Source organism: Stylophora pistillata, chromosome 11 (genome assembly GCF_964205215.1).
Source record: "Stylophora pistillata chromosome 11, jaStyPist1.2, whole genome shotgun sequence".
In the NCBI taxonomy this organism is placed as follows: Eukaryota; Metazoa; Cnidaria; class Anthozoa; order Scleractinia; family Pocilloporidae; genus Stylophora; species Stylophora pistillata.
Genome location: NC_142529.1, coordinates 21,713,018 through 21,732,775, shown reverse-complemented (window position 1 = coordinate 21,732,775; position 19,758 = coordinate 21,713,018). Strand labels below are relative to the sequence as shown.

General features: G+C 37.0%; 1 protein-coding gene across 1 annotated transcript; it reads right to left on the bottom strand.

Moving 5' to 3' along the window:
• Window positions 1–600: 600 nt before the first annotated feature.
• On the bottom strand, window positions 601–17,466 carry LOC148720593 (uncharacterized). Its single transcript, XM_088739471.1, has 6 exons — window positions 17,439–17,466; window positions 10,044–10,093; window positions 8,663–8,731; window positions 6,717–6,754; window positions 1,398–5,973; window positions 601–1,051 (listed from the first exon to the last, which is right to left on the bottom strand). Exons 5-6 carry the CDS (start codon window positions 5,936–5,938, stop codon window positions 1,018–1,020), a joined length of 4,575 nt encoding a protein of 1,524 aa, XP_088595597.1. The 5' UTR covers window positions 5,939–5,973; window positions 6,717–6,754; window positions 8,663–8,731; window positions 10,044–10,093; window positions 17,439–17,466; the 3' UTR covers window positions 601–1,017.
• Window positions 17,467–19,758: the final 2,292 nt, after the last annotated feature.

Genomic DNA, 19,758 nt, shown 5'->3' with positions numbered 1-19,758 from the left:
GAGAAATTTTGTGGGGTCCGCATTGTTTTCAAGGTGAACGCAGGGGAACCATGCAGTCGTCGCCATCAGGTATAAAGGGGACTGGGGAATATAGAGTTAGTCGAATATATATGGGGTGAAGAGGAAAGAAAATTTAGTGTCTTTAAATTCTGCTTTAATTTAATTGAAGAACAAAATCGAATAAGTTTGAACATTTCATCCATGATACTTATGTACAATACAAGAATATTATCCAATGGAACAGTTTTCCTGAAAATAACTCACGATAAATACGAATCGTATCTGTTTCTTACTTTCGAGACCCTAGTTACACCTTAAATCAGTTCAATGAAAAAAAAAATCCAGCTTTTCCGTCTTTTCTCGATCTGTACACGAGCCTGTATGAGGCTACTTAAAGTAAACTTTTATCCAGTTGACCAATAAAACCTTTTACTTTTAACAAAAGTATTTCAATCAGCAAGAGCCTTGCCAACTTGACTAAAAAATGTAATATTGACCCCAATTAAAACTTAAAGTGAAACGTCCAACTTCTCTGTCTTTCTCGATATGTGCATGAGCCTTTTAAAATTTAACAGGGGATCGACTTCTTTTCAGCTGACCTCTTTTTTTTTCTTTTTTTTTTTTGACTTTTATCAAAAGATTTTCAAGCAGCAAAAAATTCTGATAAAAAAGATTTTGAGTTTCTATTACCTTAAAAGAATACCAAGCACTTAAATTTCATAAGTTATACTATGCAACTACTTAAGGCTGAGTTTTTCAACTTCTGTTTATGATTTTTTTAAGTGAGGACATTTCGTGGAATTAAACGTTCCAATTCCTCTCGTTTTTCCTTTTTAAAGACCATTTATACTTTGTACATACCTTGCGCCGAACATGATTTAAAAACCTCAGACAAAAACTCTTCTTGTCGATTATAAGCAAGGAAATGGTCTTATAGTACTTCATTAAACTCAGTACACACATTAATATCAAATTTCAAGAATAATAAAAGGCTTTTCTGACTGTCTCTTGTAGGCTTCATTCTTGTCCTTTACGATCAGATTCTTCTTTCCTAAACAAAAAACAAAACATGCAAAAAATCATTAATAAAACAATCAAGAATAAAAAAAATATTGAACATATAACAAGCATCAATCAAAAAATTTCTAGGATCTTAACCATCATCATCGTTACCATAGCGACTGACTGACCCACATAAGATATAACTATCTTTCTTTCTGAAATTCTCAAGACACTCTATGTCACAGCATCTGAAAAACGGCTGAAAGATTCTTTCAGCATTTCAAGGATAACAAAATACGCGTCTAGACACTAATTCTGGTCATTTAAAATGGAAACAGGTACGGTGAATAGTAAAGTGTTGGTTGCATCATTTCATCCTTGGTAACAGAACTCACCTTTGTTCCTTAAAGTCAAATGTCACATTGTCTCCAATCAGCATGAACGGAGCCCACTGGGAAACTTTGGTATAGCCGATGTTCCTCAGCCATTTCATGGCCTGGTGAAGACATTCACTGGCACTAAATCCGTCAACGAGGTGTCTGTAGAAACGATTCATGAACTGCTCCGTTGCTTTGTCCTCTATGGCCCACAGTGTTACCAGCACTGAACGTGCACCAGATGCCAAGAACGCGCGAGCGATTCCAATGACTCCCTCGACTTTGATTTCTCCACGTCCACTGTGGCAACAGCTGAGTACCACCAGTTTAGCTCGCAGTTTAACTTGTGAGATATCAGCGATCCTCAAGAGGTAGTCTTCTTCATCTGGAATATTGCTCGAGAAAGGTCCAGGGGAAAGGACAATCTCTCCTCTGTCGGCATCACCATGTGCAGCAATGTGAATCAAACATACTGAGTTCATTTCTTTAAGTACCGCCTCTTTTGTCGAGCGCTCTCCTAGCAAAGGGTGAACATCCAAAAGTTGTCCTATCATTTCTGCTTCCTTTCTTGCACAGGCCAGTGATGAGAAGCTACGAGTTTTTCCCTTAAAACGAACCTCACCCACCTTAGGATCACCAACAACCAGTGCGCCAGTCTGACTGTGATAGTCCACTGGGCAGTCCTGGATAAGCTTCAGAGTCGTCAAAGAAGGGACGATGCGGAGCCTGAAGGTCTCTGATAAATACTTTCCGCCTTGTTGGTCGCGTAAGGCTGCAAATGGGACTCGGTACAAGCTACGTTCGGGAACAATGATGATTTCCGGCTCGGTGAGTAGTTCGGCCACTGGAGCGATGATCAGTTTGGAACATACAGAAAGCATCCTTTCAGTGTCTTTGGCTTCATCGCCTCTAAAATCTGCTTCGCTTTCATCTTCAGGTAATATCGACATGGTTTCGTTCAAAGACCGATCCTCGCACTTCTGTTTGGGTAAAACGCCAAAGCCGCGGATACTTTTGTTGAAAAAAGTATTCAAATTAAAAGCATCCTCAGCCATGAGAGTTGTGTTATCGACTTCTTCGGATTGTCGGAACAAAGTGTCACCGTTTGCTTTCAGAACCCAAAGAGAAACCCTTCGATCATCATATGAAATGTACAAGAATGCAGAGTCACGTTCTTTGTTCACAATCTCTTCCATCCCATACCATGATGGTGGATCAGCTGAGATCTGATTTTCAACGGAAAAGTTTCGTGCCACCAAGTCTGCTAGGCATCTAGCCCGTCGAAGCTCCTCGACATAAAGTGCATGTCGAGGATTACCAGCAGCACATAGCAGTTTACTGAGCCTCTGGTAGGGAAAATTTCCGTAGCTTTCTAAAATACCCAGTTGACATTGTTCGTTTCCATGCTGAAAATTTCGCAGTGTTTCAAATTTATCCATGTACTGATAAAGATACGAAGATGCTTCCTCGCGTTTTGATTGCGAGAACCTCAAGCCTGAAAAAAGGAGTAGGATTTGTAACTCCACCTTTATATCTCCAATACCACAGTTTATCGCGCGGCCTCTCTCAAGGTATTCGTCGGCTCTTTCATGTTCGCCAATAATTAGAGACACACATGCTAGGTTTAGGTAGCTTTGTGCAAATTCAGCTCTATGGCCAATTTCACCGCTGATAGCAAGTTGTTTCTTGTAACATTCCATGGCCTTCTGAGGATCATTACGCCAAATGAACACATCGCCGAGGAGACCAAAGGCTTCTGCTTGACCTTTTCGGTCACCAATTTCTGTGGCAATAGAAAGTGCTTTCTCGCCATTCGTATACTTTTTGAGTGCGGAAGAAACCCTTCCTAGAGCCAAGTAACATGTTACTTGTCCCGACCTCTCGCCAGTTTTGATGATAATTGCGAGTGCTTTCTCGAAATATTCTTTAGCCTTCTGATATTCACCGAGTGATTCTAACACATTTCCTAGGTTTCCGTAGGCTGTTGCTTCTCCTCCCTTGGCACCAATTTGCATTTGGATGGCAAGTGCTTTCTCGTAATATTCTTTAGCCTTCTGATATTCACCGAGTGATGCTAACACAATTCCTAGGTTTACGTAGGTTGCTGCTTCTCCTCCCTTGTCACCAATTTGCATTTGGATGGCAAGTGCTTTCTCGGAATATTCTTTAGCCTTCTGATATTCACCGAGTGATTTTAACACAATTCCTAGGTTTACGTAGGTTGTTGCTTCTCCTCCCTTGTCACCAATTTGCATTTGGATGGCAAGTGCTTTCTCGTAATATTCTTTAGCCTCCTGATATTCACCGAGTGATCGTAACACATTTCCTAGGTTTGCGTAGGTTGCTGCTTCTCCTCCCTTGTCACCAATTTGCATTTGGATGGCAAGTGCTTTCTCGTAATATTCTTTAGCCTTCTGATATTCACCGAGTGATAGTAACACATTTCCTAGGTTTCCGTAGGAGGTTGCTTCTCCTCCCTTGTCACCAATTTGCATTTGGATGGCAAGTGCTTTCTCGTAATATTCTTTAGCCTTCTGATATTCACCGAGTGATAGTAACACATTTCCTAGGTTTGCGTAGGTTGCTGCTTCTCCTCCCTTGTCACCAATTAGCATTTTGATGGCAAGTGCTTTCTCGTAATATTCTTTAGCCTTCTGATATTCACCGAGTGATAGTAACACATTTCCTAGGTTTGCGTAGGTTGCTGCTTCTCCTCCCTTGTCACCAATTTGCATTTTGATGGCAAGTGCTTTCTCGTAATATTCTTTAGCCTTCTGATATTCACCGAGTGATGTTAACACAATTCCTAGGTTTACGTAGGTTGTTGCTTCTCCTCCCTTATCACCAATTTGCATTTGGATGGCAAGTGCTTTCTCGTAATATTCTTTAGCCTTCTGATATTCACCGAGTAATCGTAACACATTTCCTAGGTTTCCGTAGGCTGTTGCTTCTCCTCCCTTATCACCAATTTGCATTTTGATGGCAAGTGCTTTCTCGTAATATTCTTTAGCCTTCTGATATTCACCGAGTGATCGTAACACAATTCCTAGGTTTAGGTACGTTCTTCCTTCTCCTCCCTTGTCACCAATTTGCATTTGGATGGCAAGTGCTTTCTCGTAATATTCTTTAGCCTTCTGATATTCACCGAGTGATTTTAACACAATTCCTAGGTTTACGTAGGTTGCTGCTTCTCCTCCCTTGTCACCAATTTGCATTTGGATGGCAAGTGCTTTCTCGGAATATTCTTTAGCCTTCTGATATTCACCGAGTGATCGTAACACATTTCCTAGGTTTGCGTAGGTTGCTGCTTCTCCTCCCTTGTCACCAATTTGCATTTGGATGGAGAGTGCTTTCTCGTAATATTCTTTAGCCTTCTGATATTCACCGAGTGATCGTAACACACTTCCTAGGTTGACGTAGGTTCTTCCTTCTCCTCCCTTGTCACCAATTTGCATTTGGATGGCAAGTGCTTTCTCGGAATATTCTTTAGCCTTCTGATAATCACCGAGTGATTTTAACACAATTCCTAGGTTTACGTAGGTTGCTGCTTCTCCTCCCTTGTCACTAATTTGCATTTGGATGGCAAGTGCTTTCTCGTAATATTCTTTAGCCTTCTGATATTCACCGAGTGATTTTAACACAATTCCTAGGTTTACGTAGGTTGCTGCTTCTCCTCCCTTGTCACCAATTTGCATTTGGATGGCAAGTGCTTTCTCGTAATATTCTTTAGCCTCCTGATATTCACCGAGTGATCCTAACACATTTCCTAGGTTTGCGTAGGTTGCTGCCTCTCCTCCCTTGTCACCAATTTGCATTTGGATGGCAAGTGCTTTCTCGTAATATTCTTTAGCCTTCTGATATTCACCGAGTGATAGTAACACATTTCCTAGGTTTCCGTAGGAGGTTGCTTCTCCTCCCTTGTCACCAATTTGCATTTGGATGGCAAGTGCTTTCTCGTAATATTCTTTAGCCTTCTGATATTCACCGAGTGATAGTAACACATTTCCTAGGTTTGCGTAGGTTGCTGCTTCTCCTCCCTTGTCACCAATTTGCATTTTGATGGCAAGTGCTTTCTCGTAATATTCTTTAGCCTTCTGATATTCACCGAGTGATTCTAACATAATTCCCAGAGAATTGTAACCATTGGCTTCCTCTCCCCTATCTCCAATTGCCTTCATGTTTCCTATTGCGATTTCATATTGTTTTCTTGCGTCTTCAAACCTTCTTTGCTTGCGAAGTATTTTTGCCAGTTGTAACCTTACTTGCCCTTCTGATTTTGTGTCTCCAAAATCATGGAGTGCGAAAAGAAGTTTTCTAGCGCATCTTTCTGCGTTTGTGTAATCAGAGATGTTGATATATGCGGGCAACATTATTGCATCAATCCAAATGATAGATTTTATAGTGAATTGATCTTCTTCACCCAATGCTATGCTGTTCAGCAAAACTAAACATTCCTTGCATAACTCGATTGCTTGTACATCACGTTCGGTCTCGTGCATGAATTTAGCAACAGAGGTACCTATACGGATGGTTTGTTTGCGTTTTTCCCTGTTGTTCATTATGGTTCCCTCGTGTAAGTCTTGGAGGATCCTCTCTAAAATTAGAGAATTTTAAAAAACTATTCAGTTGCAAAATTTTTGAGAATTCAACATTCATGTCAATTTTGTACATATACAAAAACCTCATCAATTAAACATTTAATATTCTTAAGCCATAAAAAATTTGATATACATTTTTCTGACTTAACAACTGAAATACCAGTAACAGTATCACGTTTTAAAGTTTTTCTGTACTCGTGTATTGGATGTGTAGTAGCACTACATTCTGTCCAATTTGGAAAAAATTCGACGAGGCCTTAAGTCGAGTCCAATTTGACTGTGAGAGGAATTCTTTTAATCCAATTATGTTCTCTGCAATCGTGTTGCAATGTGGCTGGCGAATCATCATCCAAAAATTGGGGCTTTAAAAATCAATGGATTCCCCTTCTATTGATTCCTTCTTCTTCTGAATCCAGGCAGTTCATGCAATTCCAAGCATTTTAGTTCGCGTATTACAGTGTGACTGTCATCGACAACAGAAATCGAGCGCGAATTGTAAGCTTTTCATAAATATCAAATGGAAGTGTATGTCGTACGATGGCAACGCCATTGAAAACACTATTAGCAGTTCTTTGGTATCTATTGCAATGCTGCTCCCAGGAGTCATTAGTTTGGGGTGTAACATACTAGCATTTCTTCAGTACGTCATGCAGCACTGCCCCCTGCAGTTATTATTTTGGCTGTAACGTCCATACTGGACAGAATATGCAAAACATAACAAGTCCAAAAACTTTCTCACCATCAAAATTCTTTGCACCTTCCTTGTCACATCACGTTCTGTGGAAATTGCAAACAAGTAAACATTAGCTACACAGATTTATGAGTGTAAATTCGTAGTAAATGACCTGATCGTGTGACTGAATGAAAACCAGATAGCGAGAAACTAAAATTCTGTCGCTGAACAGTTTTACTCGCAACTAGATGTTAATGAACCTACATGAATTTTTTTTTTGTGATATATTGAAACTTATATTTATATACAACAGAACTTGACCCCAATAATGGCAATCGTTTAGTTTTTAATTAAGGATATCTAAGACATTTGACGGCTAACATTGGCTTGCGGTAAAAATATTGCGTTTTTTACAGTTGACGGTTAAGAATTTGGCCATTTGACGGTTAACGGTTGACCCCATTGAGATCCTCTAATAAATATCGTTCAAGATACGGGGGTATATTTCTTTGAATCAATATGAGGCATTAGCTCACAGAAACCACTTCCGTGACAACAATGACATCGAGCGCTCATTTTGTAACAACTTGATCGACATGCTATGAAATCACGTTGCGTGACAAATTCAGAGAAATTGTGGGCAGAATGAAACAAAACAACTGGCACATAAAAAGCATAGCCGTCAATTCTTTTTTAACAAAACCCTCTGAATCTGATTCTGACACCGTCTTTCGTCGATTTTTGCGACCACGTGATAAAGGCGGCGTGGAATAAACATCTCCTGCTTATGTCACGTGCCACTTAGCAGTCTGACGAGCTGTTGAAAAAGTTTTGAAACTCTTGAAATTATTCAAGATATTGTTTAAAATCATACCAAACGGTTTTAATTCACTGGGCTTTCTAGATTTGATCTCTAATATTCCTTTTATGAAAGTCGCTTTAAAGCTAGCTTGGAGACTGCGATATACTAGCAATCACTAAGTAGTTTGTTTTTTAAGATGTCTGGTTCCGTCCGACAAACCTTTGAAACTCCTCCAAAACTTTTCGAACTCGAAGGAATCAAATCACACCACTGGAAAATGAAAACAGGTGACTATGGGCTACACAGAACTATCAGCCACGGAGTACTTTATAGCATTGGAGACATAAACATGCTGTTTTAAAGCGACCGAGAAACCGAATGAAAAAACTGAAATGGTATCTTTCCTTCAAAAGAACATTACAAACAGGAAGAGATCGGAAAAAAAATAAACCTGACCGATCAAATAAATAACAAGGTTGGATAAAGTTTCAGTGGAGACTCATTACAGGTTTAAAAGAGTGTATTTTCATATCATTTCTACATGTAACGTTTTAAGCAAAAGGGAAACTTTTATTTTCTAGCTCCCGTTATGACACAAACAGCTAAGTTTATGTTCATCACTTTCGCGTTTCAGATATCTCTTCTTTTTTAATTTATTTTTTTGTTTTGGTTTCTACAATCGTTTGTAAAAATTCCTGCTTTATTTGTCAAGTTAATGTTGCTTTGTCTGTAACGCAGAACTATTACCACCTGGTAAGAAATTTCCAATTCGATTTTGGGAATCACTTCTCAAGAGAGTTTCAACCGGCCAACGAGGATATTAAAAGGCGGGAAAAAAGTCACACCATCAAGCCAGCAGGTTGATCTATTCTCATAACTCTTATATTAGATTTTCCGTTGATTTTGTGCGGGTAATATTAATTTTTATCACTTTGGGGTTTAAAGAGTTATTTTGGATACTGAGAAGTATTTTATCGTCAACGTAATTTCTTTGCAGTGCCATTAGTAGATGATCGCACAGAGTTTATCCTACAATAACGAAATTATCTATATTTGCATCAGGCTACGTGTACCTATAAATGGGCAGTTTTATAAAAGAGATTACAAAATTTGGTTTTCTCCTATCTTAACCTATCTTGCAATCGTAAAGTTAGAAGGTTCTAGTGGACAAAACATTTGCATGATATCTGATTGAGAAATCGAACGTTACCTCAAACTCCTGTAGATTTTTTCTCACCATCAAAACTGTTTTTCTCGCAAACCAATCCAATCGTCACCACTGGAAAATGAAAAAAAAGTTAGCATTTATTATGCAGAACCAACTTAACTTAAGGTACGTGATACATTTTTGGAGACATGTGCGCACCGTATTTAGTGTTTTGATGTTATGACTGGTGAAACCGAAAGAAAATCATTAAATTGGAGCGATACTTTCCCTGCAAAGAAATTATAATACAGACATGCAGAGAACGGTAAAAAAAATTGAGGCTGAATTCGGGTCTCATTGTAACATGAAGAGATTTATGTTATACATTTTTTCCAAAAGTATTTTGTTTTGGCGCGGAATGCTGAAAACATTTCGCTCTCTTCGTATGACACATGTAGCTAATTTAGTGTCCGTTACTCTTCAGATTTGCACCTTATTGAATTGACAGCTCACGAAACTGTCCCATTTTTACGCTGAATAAAAAATTAAACAATTAATCACTGCCTTTTCCGCAGTAGCACAGAAATTTTTTTAAAGTTTTGAAGCTTATAAAAAATATCAAATCTAATTCCAACAATTGTTCTCAAGGACGCGAATAAAATGATAAAAAAAAGCCTCGCCATACCCCTCCAACTTGTATTCCCTTTTTTAATTTTTAATTTTTGAAGATTCCGGTGGCACCTGTTGGTCTCGCTGGTGATTTTCCTTTTATACTTGTTTTTGCGAGCACGTGATAAACGCTGGTTAGAATAAACAGCTCTTGTCCATGTCACGTGCCATTTAGCAGACTGACAAGCTGTTGATTAATTTTCGAAAATCTTAAAACTATTCATAATCTTGTGTAAGATCGAACCAAACGGTTTAATTCACCGGGATTCCTAGATTTGATCTGTAATATTCCTTTACTACAGCCGATTTGAAGCTGGCTCGGAGACTGCGATGTAGCAATCATTAGATGTCCAGTTCTGTTCGACAAACATTTTTTAAAGGAGAAAACCCGTCAGTATCGAAGTGAATGTCGAGTGTATTTGTTCATCCTTAACTTTCAACTTCTAAATTGTGATTCTCATTTTCAGTTGCTATACATTTCCATGTAAAATAGTAATGAGAATTTGGTAACGATCTTTACACTCTACTCTCCTCGCCCCTTGGTCGAGTAGTGTAACAGTATGGTGAGAAAATAAATGTCAATCACGATTGTCAGTTTTGAGTTTCACTTGCAATCATGACACTTGCGTGGAAGTGCCATAATAACTCTAAGTCCTGACAGAAGTCTACAAAGACCCCTGAAAAGATGGTTTAAGCGAATGAAAATAAATGTCGTTAAATGTAAATGGTTCTTAACAAAACACACAAGAAAACATGAATCAGAAATCGCACTTACCCTCAAACTCCTCCAAAACCCTTCAAACGCGAATGAATCAAATTACACCGCTGAAAAATAAGTACAGGTGACCATTAGCTGGACAGAAACATAAGCTTGAAGTAGTTTATATTTTTGGAGACGTAAACATGCCATTTTTAGCGACCGATGACACCGAATGAAAAAGCTGAAATGATGTCTTCTTCCGAAAGAACATCAGAAACATTTAAGAGAACGGACAAAAATAAGCTTGACCCATTAAACAAATGATAAGGTTGGATAAAACTTGGAGACTCATAGCAGGGTTAAAAGAGGTTATTTTCATATCATTTCCAAAATGTAAAGTTTCAAGCACAAGGGAAACTTTCGCTTTCTAGCTCCCGCCATGACACAGACAGCGAGCGAAGTTTGTGTTCATCACTCTCGCGTCTCAACAATCTTTCACTTTTTTTGGTTTCTACAATCGTTTATAAAATCCCTGCTTTATTTGTCACGTTGATGTTGTTTTGTCTGTAACGCAGAACTATTACCACCTGGTAAGAAATTTCCAATTCAATTTCGGGAATCACTCCTCAAAAGAGTTTTCAACCTGCCAATGAGGATGAAAAAAGGCGGGAAAGAAGTCACGCCATCAAGCCAACAGGTTCATCTATTCTCAAAACATTTCTATTAGATTTTACGTTGATTTTGCGCAGATAACATGTATTTTTAACACTGAAACTTTAACTCCTAGAAGTGATTAACATGTAACTTCTCCTTATAATATCCATACAGTATCCAGCAAACAGGTAATGAGAATACTTAAACTAACCAGGTAGAAGTTGTTACTTTGATTAAACACCAAATTCTCATGAATATTTTCCAAGGAAAGATGTAGGAGCTAGGGGAGGGAATTAAAAATAAAATCTTGGGAGTTAAAGAGTTAAAGAGTTAAAGAGTTCATTTTTATCATCTGAAGCATTTTATCGCCGACATAATTTCTTTTCAGTACCATTGGTACATATGATCACGCAAAGTTTATACTAAAATAACAAAATTATCTTTATTTGCATGAGGCCACGTGGACCTACAAATGAGCAGTTTTGAAAAAGAGATTGCAAAATTACGTTTTCTCCTATCTTGACTTATCTTAAAAGCGCAAAGCTGGAAGGTTCTAGGGCACAAAATATTTTCATGATATCTGGATGAGAAATCGTACGTAACCTCAAACTCCTGTGGAGTTTTCTCACCACCAAAACTATTTTTCTCCCAAACCGATCCAACCGTTATTACTGGAAAATGAAAACAAAGCTTGCATCAATTATGCAGAACCAACCTGAAGTAAGGTACATGTCACATTTTTGGAGACAAAGGAAAATCATTAAATTTAAGCCATATTCTCCGTACGAAAAAAAATATAATGCAGACATGCAGAGAATGTTAAAAAAATTAGAGCTGAATTCGGGTCTCATGGTAAAAATTTTAAAGAATTTTATGTTATATTTTTTTCCAAATGTATTTTTTTTAGCGCAGAATGCCGACAACATTTCGCTTCATTCGTATGACACATGAGGCTAATTTAGCGTTCGTTACTCCTTAGATTTGCACCTTATTAAATTGATAGCTCATGTCACTTTCCCATTTTTTCGCTCAATAAAAAAGCTAAACAATTAATCACTAACTGTTCCGCAGTAGCACAGAAAATTTTTTCAAAGTTTTGAAGCTTATACCTGATGTCAAATCTAATTTCAACATTCGTTTCTCAAGGGCGAAAATAGAATGATAAAAATCCTCACCAAACCCCTCCTTTAGTACTTGTTTTTGCGAGCACGTGATAAACGCGGATTGGAATAAACATCTTGTGTTTATGTCACGTGCCACTCATTAGCCTGTAACAAGCTGTTGAAGAATTTTTGAAAATCTTGAAATTATTCATGATATTGTGTAAGATCGGACCAAACTGTTTTAATTCACCGGGCTTCCAAGATTTGATTTGCAACATCGGCTCAGTTTACTACAGTTGCTCTGAAGCTGGCTCGGAGAAATAATAACATGGTCTGTTTACAGATGCCCGGTTCCGTTAGACAAACACAGTTCCTGACGGAGAACTTGACCTAAGTTGTCAGTATCCGGGTTGATTCCGAGTATATTTGTTCATCCTTAACTTTCAAGTCCTAATTCTCCTTTTCAGCTGCTATATATTTCCATATAAAGTAGTAATGAGAATTTGGTAACCATCCCTGCACTCTACTCTCCTCCCCCCTTGGCCGAATAATGTTTAATATGCTAAAGAGAAAATAAATGTCAATCACGATTATCAGTTTTAAATTTCATTCGCAATCATTACACTTTCGTGGAAATATCATAATAACTCTAAGTCCTTACAGAAGTCCACAAAGATCCCTAAAAAGTTAAGGCAATGAAAATACAAGAAAGCATAAATCGGAAATCGGAAGTATTCTTAAAGTCCTCCAAAACCCCTCAAACTCGAATGAATCAAAATACACCACTGCAAAATGACAACAGGCGATCATTAGCTACACAAGAACATCAGGTACAGAGTACTTCATATCTTTGGAGAGATAAACATGCCGTTCTTAGCGACGGATGAAACTGCATGAAAAAACTGAAATTATAACTTCTCCTTCAAAAGAGCATCACGAACATTTAGAGATCGGAAAAGATAAGCTTAACCGATTCAATGAATGACAATGCTAAATTGGATGAAATTCGGAGACTCGTAGCAGGTTTTAAATATTTTTTTTCCTCGTATCATTTCCAAATGTAAAATTTTATGCAAAAGAGGAAATTTTTCTTCCCTCCTTCCGGTATGACACACACGGCTAGGCTTGTGTTCATCATTCTCGCGTCTTAACAATCTTTTACTTTTTTCGGTTTCTACAATCGTTTCTAAAATCCCTGCTTTATTTGTCAAGTTGATGTTGTTTTCTCCGTAGCGCAGAACTATTACCGCCCGGTAAGAAATTTCCAATTCAATTTCAGGAATCACTCCTCAAAGTGTAACAACCGACCAATGGCGAAAGGTAAGAAAAAAGTCACGCAATCAACTGATAGGTTGATCTATTCTCAAAACCTTTGTGCTGGATTTTTGTTGATTTTTTGCAGATAGTATACATTTTTATCTCTTTGGGTTTTAAACAGTTATTTTTAATACTTTGAAGCATTTTATCGTCGACGCAATTCCTTGGTAGTACCATTAGTACATGATCACATAATGTTTATCCTACACTGAATTACGCAATTATCTACATTGGGACCAGGCTATTGCCAAATTTGGTTTTCTTTTGTCTTTACTTTTCTTGAAGTCGCAAAGTTGGAAGGTTTTAATGGTCAAAATATTTGCATGATATCTGATTGAGAAATCGTACGTACCCTCAAACTCCTATAGATTTCTTTTCTCGCCACCAAAACTATTTTTTTCTCGCAAACCAATCAAATCGTTACCACTGGAAAATGAAAACAAGCTTGCATTAATTATGCAGAGCCAACTTGAAGTAAGGTACATGTTACATTTTTGGAGACATGTGTGCGCCGCATTTAGTATTTTGATGCTATGACTGGTGAAACCGAAGGAATATCATTAAAGTTAAAGCGATAGTTTCCCTAAAAGAAAATATAATGCAGACATGTAGAGAACGGTAAAGAAAGTTAAAGCCGAATCCGGGTCTCATTGTAAAAGAAAGGGGTTTATGTTACATTTCTTTTACAAAAGTATTGTTATAGGGCGGAAAATGGAAAAAATTCCGCTTTCCACGCATGACACATGAGGCCAATTTAGTGTTCGTTACTCTTCAGATTTGCACCAGTCCTTATCAAATTGACAATTCATGTAACCGTTCGATTTTACGCTGAATAAAAAACTAAACAATTAATCACTGACTGTTCCGCAGTAGTACAGACATTTTCTTACTAAGTTTTGAACTTTATGAAAGATGTCAAATCTAATTCCAACATTCGTTTCTCAAGGGCGCGAATAGAATGACAGAAAACCCTCGTCATACCACTTCAACTCGTATTTCCCTTCTTTTTTTTTTTTTTTCGTTCTTGAAGATTGCGACCGATGAAACAGCTGAAATGATATCTTTTTCTTCAAAAGAACGTCACAAGCATTTAAAAAACGGACAAAAAATAAGCTTGACCGATCAAATAAATGACAAAGTTGCATAGAATTTGGAGACTCATTGCAGGTTTAAAAGAGATTTTTTTTTTCTATGTCATTTCCAATTTGAAAGTTTTAAAGCAAAAAGGAAAAATTTTGCTTTCCAGCTTCCAGTATGACACATACAGCTAAGTTTGTGTACACCACTCTGCATGTTTCAGAAATCTTTAATTTTTCAAGTTTCTACAATCGCTGATAAAATCCCTGCTTCATTTGTCAAGTTAATGTTGTTTTTTATGTAGCACAGAGCTATTACCACCTGTTAAGAAATTTCAAATTCAATTTCGGAAATCATTCCTTTAAAGAGTTTTCAACCGGCCAACAAAGATGTAAAAAGGCGGGAAAAAAGTCACGCCATCAAGCCGACAGGTTCATCTATTCTCAAAACCCTTATGTTCGATGTTCTGTCGATTTTGTGCAAACAATATACATTTTTAACACTTTGGGTTTTAAAAAGTTATTTTTGATACTTTAAAGCATTTTATCGTTGACGCAATTCCTTCGCAGAGCCATTACTACGTGATCACAGAAAGTTTATCCTACAATTACGAAGAATCTATATTTGCATCAGGCTACGTGCACCCATAAATGAGAAGTTTAAAAAAAGATATTGCAACATTTCGTTTTCTCTCATCTTGATTTATCTTGAAATCGCAAAGTTAGAAGGTTCTAAGTAACAATAATTAGCCAGATATCTGAATGAGAAATCTTACGCATCCTCAAACTGCTGTAGATGATTTTCTCACCACCAAAACTATTTTTTTCACGCAAACCAATCCAATCGTTACCACTAGTAAATAAAAACAAAGTTAGTATTAATTGTGCAGAATCAACTTGAAGTAAAGAAAATGTTACATTTTTGGAGACGTCCGCACTGCGTTTAGTGTTTTGATGCTATGACTGGTAAAACCGAAGGATAATCATTAGATTAAAGAGATTCTTTCCCTTCAAAGAAAATATAATGCAGACAAGTAGAGAACGGTCAAAAACTTAGGGCTGAATTCGGGTCTTATTGTAAAATAAAGGGGTTAATGATATATTTCTTCTCCAAAAGTATTTTTTGGGGCAGAAATGGAGAAAATTTCACTTTCCACGTAATGACACATGAGGCTAATTTGGTGTTCGTTACTGCTCAGATTTGCACCTTATTAAATAGATAGGTCATGTCACCGTCCCATTTTTGCGCTTACTAAAAAGCTAAACAGTTAATCACTGCCTATTCCGCGGTAGCGCAGAAGTGTTTTTTACAACGTTTTGTTGGTTCTAAAAGATGTCAAATCTAATTCCAACATTCGTTTCCGCCAAGGGTGCGAATAAAATGATAAAAACCGTCGCCATACCCCTCCAACTCGTATTTCCCTTTTTTTTATTTTTTATTCTTGAAGACTGTGACCGATGAAACCGAATGAAAAGGCTAAATATTTTACCTTCAAAAGAACATCATAAACATCAAAACATCGGGAAAAGGAGAAACTTGTAGTTGTTCTGTCTGTAGTGCAGAGCTATTACGACTCGTTAAGAAATTTCCAATTGAACTTTGGGAATGCATTTCTCAAAAGAGTTTTCAACCGGCTAACGAGGATGTAAAAAGGCGGGAAAAAAAGTGACGCCATCAAGCAGACTGGTTGATCTTTTCTCAAAACCTTAACGTCAGATTTTTCTGATAATTTTGTACCGATAAGATAAATTTTCATCACTTTGAGGAATAAAGAATTATTTTTGATTCTTTGAAGCATTTTATTGTCGACATAGTTCCTTCGCACTGCCATTAATACATACGTTTATCCTGCAATTACGAAATTATCTATATTTGCATCAGGCTACGCGAACCTATAAGTGAGCAGTTTCAAAAAAGAGGTTGCAAAATTTGTTTTTTTTCCTAACTTGACTTATCCAAAAATCGCAAAATTCGAAGGAATGTGTACGCCGCATTTAGTGGTTTGATGCTATGAATGATGAAACCGAATGAAACTCATTGAAGCGATACTTACCCTACAAAGAAAATATAACGCAGACACGAAGAGAAACGTAAAAAAAAATTGGGGCTGAATTAGGGTTCTCATCTTAAAGTAAAGGGGTTTATGTTATATTTTTTAGCATTTTTTTAGCGCAGAAAATGGAAAAAATTTCGCTTTCACCGTATGACATATGACGCAAATTTTGTGTTCGTTACTTTCAGATTTGCACTCCATTGAATAGATTAACCATGTCACTGTCCCATTCTTACGCTGAATAAAAACAAAACACGTAAGTAAGCGAAATATTTTCACTGACTGTTCCGCAGTAGTACGAAATTTTTTTGGAAAATTTTTGAAGCTTTCAAAAACTTATAAAAGATATCAAATCTAATTCCAACATTCGTTTCTCAAGAGCGCGAATAGAATGATGAAACCCACGCCAGACCCCTCCAACTCGTATTTCCCCCTTTTTTCTCATTTTTGAAGATTCTACTGGCACCTGTTGATTTTGCTAGATTTTCCTTTATTTGGTAAAATGCTCATTATGCTTGGTATATTAAACTATGGAAATATTTTTCTAACCACGAATATTTTGATCATTTCTGGATTCAAGTTGTGCTTACGTTTCGACTCTCGCTTTCTCTTATGGCGTCCGCTGTTTTGGTCAGTATGATGCTAATTGTGAGCAATACTACTGAAATTAAATTATCGCAGGCTTTTTAAAAATGTTTAGTTTAGTTCGACCACCGTCACTTGACAATTAATCAGATTCAAACTTTGTAAAATTTATCGCTCGCGTTAGATTTAGAATCTGAGACTGTAGTCGTTTTAAGCCTGCAGTGCTCCTAAGATCTAGTGCTTAATTCTTACTTCCAGCTGCTTTACAATTCCTTGTAAACTATTTAGAAGAATTCGGTATGATCTCATCGTTACACCTTAAAGCTGATAGGTTAAGGTTTTCTCATTAGTGTTTGCTGGAAATTGTAACGAAGTCGTAAATAGATTGTAATTGTTAATCACATCAGTGAGTTTAAGGGTCGCCGCATCTGTCATGCCTTGTGGCATTTGATCAGGGATGTTTTGCAATTCTTGCGAAATGTCATTAGTATATGTTCACTTAGTTATACTTTTCGTAACATCGTCCATGACTGGAATAATCCATATTTGCACAAATCGACGAGGGCCTTTATATAGGCAGCTCAAGAGAATGACACTGTATATATCCCTATCTTGACATCATACAGCTGGAATAACCAACAGCGTATTATGCCAGACCTCATTATCAAAAAAAAATCGTACCTGCCTTCAGACTCCTCTTAAAACTTTCTCGCGCGCAATAAATCAGATCAAAACCTGTGGAAAATGGAAACGAAATAGCATTAGTTATGCAGAGCCATCGATCAACTTTCAAGGATGTCTGTTAAACACAAATCAAAATGAACATTTCGTGTTGGATGCGATGTCGCGTGACACTTTTCAGCTTTTTGAAATCTCGCAGTCAAAAGAGTGACAAAAAACAAAATTCCGTCAAGAATCATGCACGAGATTTATCGAAATAATTCTACTCGGCTGAGCTTCTTAGATTTAATCTGCTCTTCATCTGCAACTACAGTCGCCTCGGCGTTGACTTGAAATTTAGGAAATGGAATTACAGTAAGTTGTGCATATATTGCGTTCAAAATTATATATTGCAATTCTGGAATGGCACTAAACAGAATGTGAACTGTATAATGAATCTTAAATCGTACTTACCCTTAAAATCCCTAGAAACTTTTTCTTGCTTTCTTTTTAAAGAAATCAAACGACAACCGTTAATAGATGAAACCAAGCTTCAAAATAGCAATGTGGTACGGATACTTGTTAATTTTGGAGATTAAAATATTTTGTGTTTTATTCTTTTATGATATGACTAATGAAGCTGAAAGCTTGAAACTGAAATGGTATTTCTGTTTAACACTAGCAGTGCCAATAGCAACTCTACGGAGAAAAGTTCACTTGATCTAGATCAGTTACTCAGAAGAAAAAAAACACACACACAAAGCGGTCATCTCAGACTAAGGTCATTGCATTAAATCGTTTACTGCAAACTTTCATTTCATACCAAGGGATGAGGTGTAATTTGAATCATTTGCAATGTAATTTCATAAAATAGACAACCAGATTCTGAAGATTAGACAATTATGTCGTGATGATTTTATTTATAAATAAAACGAGTTATTTCGCTTTCTAGCTTACTCGTATGACTCATTAAACAAGGGATGAGGCGTACTTTTATATCATTTGCAGTGCAATTTTATAAGTATACAACCAGATTCTAAAGATATATAGAGGATACTACATGGCCGCTTTGGGATACGAATTTTATGTTCTCGTGCTGAAAGTATCTCTCACTCGTTCGCTGGGCTCACTCGTGAGAGATACTTTCAGCACGAGAAGATAAAATTCGTATCCCAAAGCGGCCATGTAATGTTTTGTTTATTATTTAGATACTGATGAAATTTCCACATAAAAGTCAACATTTTTTATTCATTTTCGAAACAGCAATTGGGTAATTATGTTGGTAACCATGGCCACACCAATATCCTCAGAAATGAAAGATAAAAATAGTATCTTCACTGCGCGCGGTGAAGATATGATTTTTTACTAAAATTAAGGAGAAATCCTGGTATTTCATCAGTATCTATATAATAAAAGACAACTATGTCGTGATTATTTTGTTTATAAAAAACGAGTCATTTCGCTTTCCGCCCTACTCATACGACTCATTAAACTAAGTTCTCGCACGTTATTCTACAGCGGTTTGTTTACTTCCTTTAGATCGGTTGTGTAACGACATTTTTAACACTTCATCACACGTATTATATGAATTTTAAGCCATTATGAATCTGACAGTTTTTATTTTACAGTACAAATTTCACTTTGATCGAATCACCATCATTTTTTTCGAGTTCTCTTAGGTTTGATCTGCGAAAAAAATGTGATGAAAGCTTTAAAAGACACATTTCCCGTGTGGAGTTTAGAATTGGAGTATGCGACATCTTTGTGAAGCTTCTCGTTCAAAGGAGTGATCATTTGATAAATTCTCCCTAAAACTTTTAATACAGCCGGTTCAAAGACAGGTGTTGAGAATTATCATAACGTTCAGGTGAACTATGTCTCCATAGAACATTAGACCGTCATGAAAAAGCCTTTAATAAATAAATTAATAATGTGGGATCATTCCATCTCATGGGTATGGATTTCCTATTGTTATATTTCTATAATGCTCATAACCACAGCTGGCTATTACTAATGAAGCATTAGAGAACATTTTCAGTCCGTCTTTACATACTGTTATCTAAAGGCGTAGGATGGGAGAATTCGAGAACTTTACAAGCGAAAATCTCCTTGGAAAATGTAAAAAATGCTCAAGGTTTTTCGACAAGGTCACCTAGCTCACGATTATTAAGGCATGCAAAACACTGAAGTCCCTTTTTTACGCTCTCTCTTTTTTTTTTTTCGTCCTTAGGCTCGGGGAGGAAGAGATAGCTTAACCCAAATCAAAATGTGACAAATCTTTCTCCGTTTTTAATTTTTATTTTTACTAGAAGCTACTTTGCAAATACTTCAAAAGCTTTGA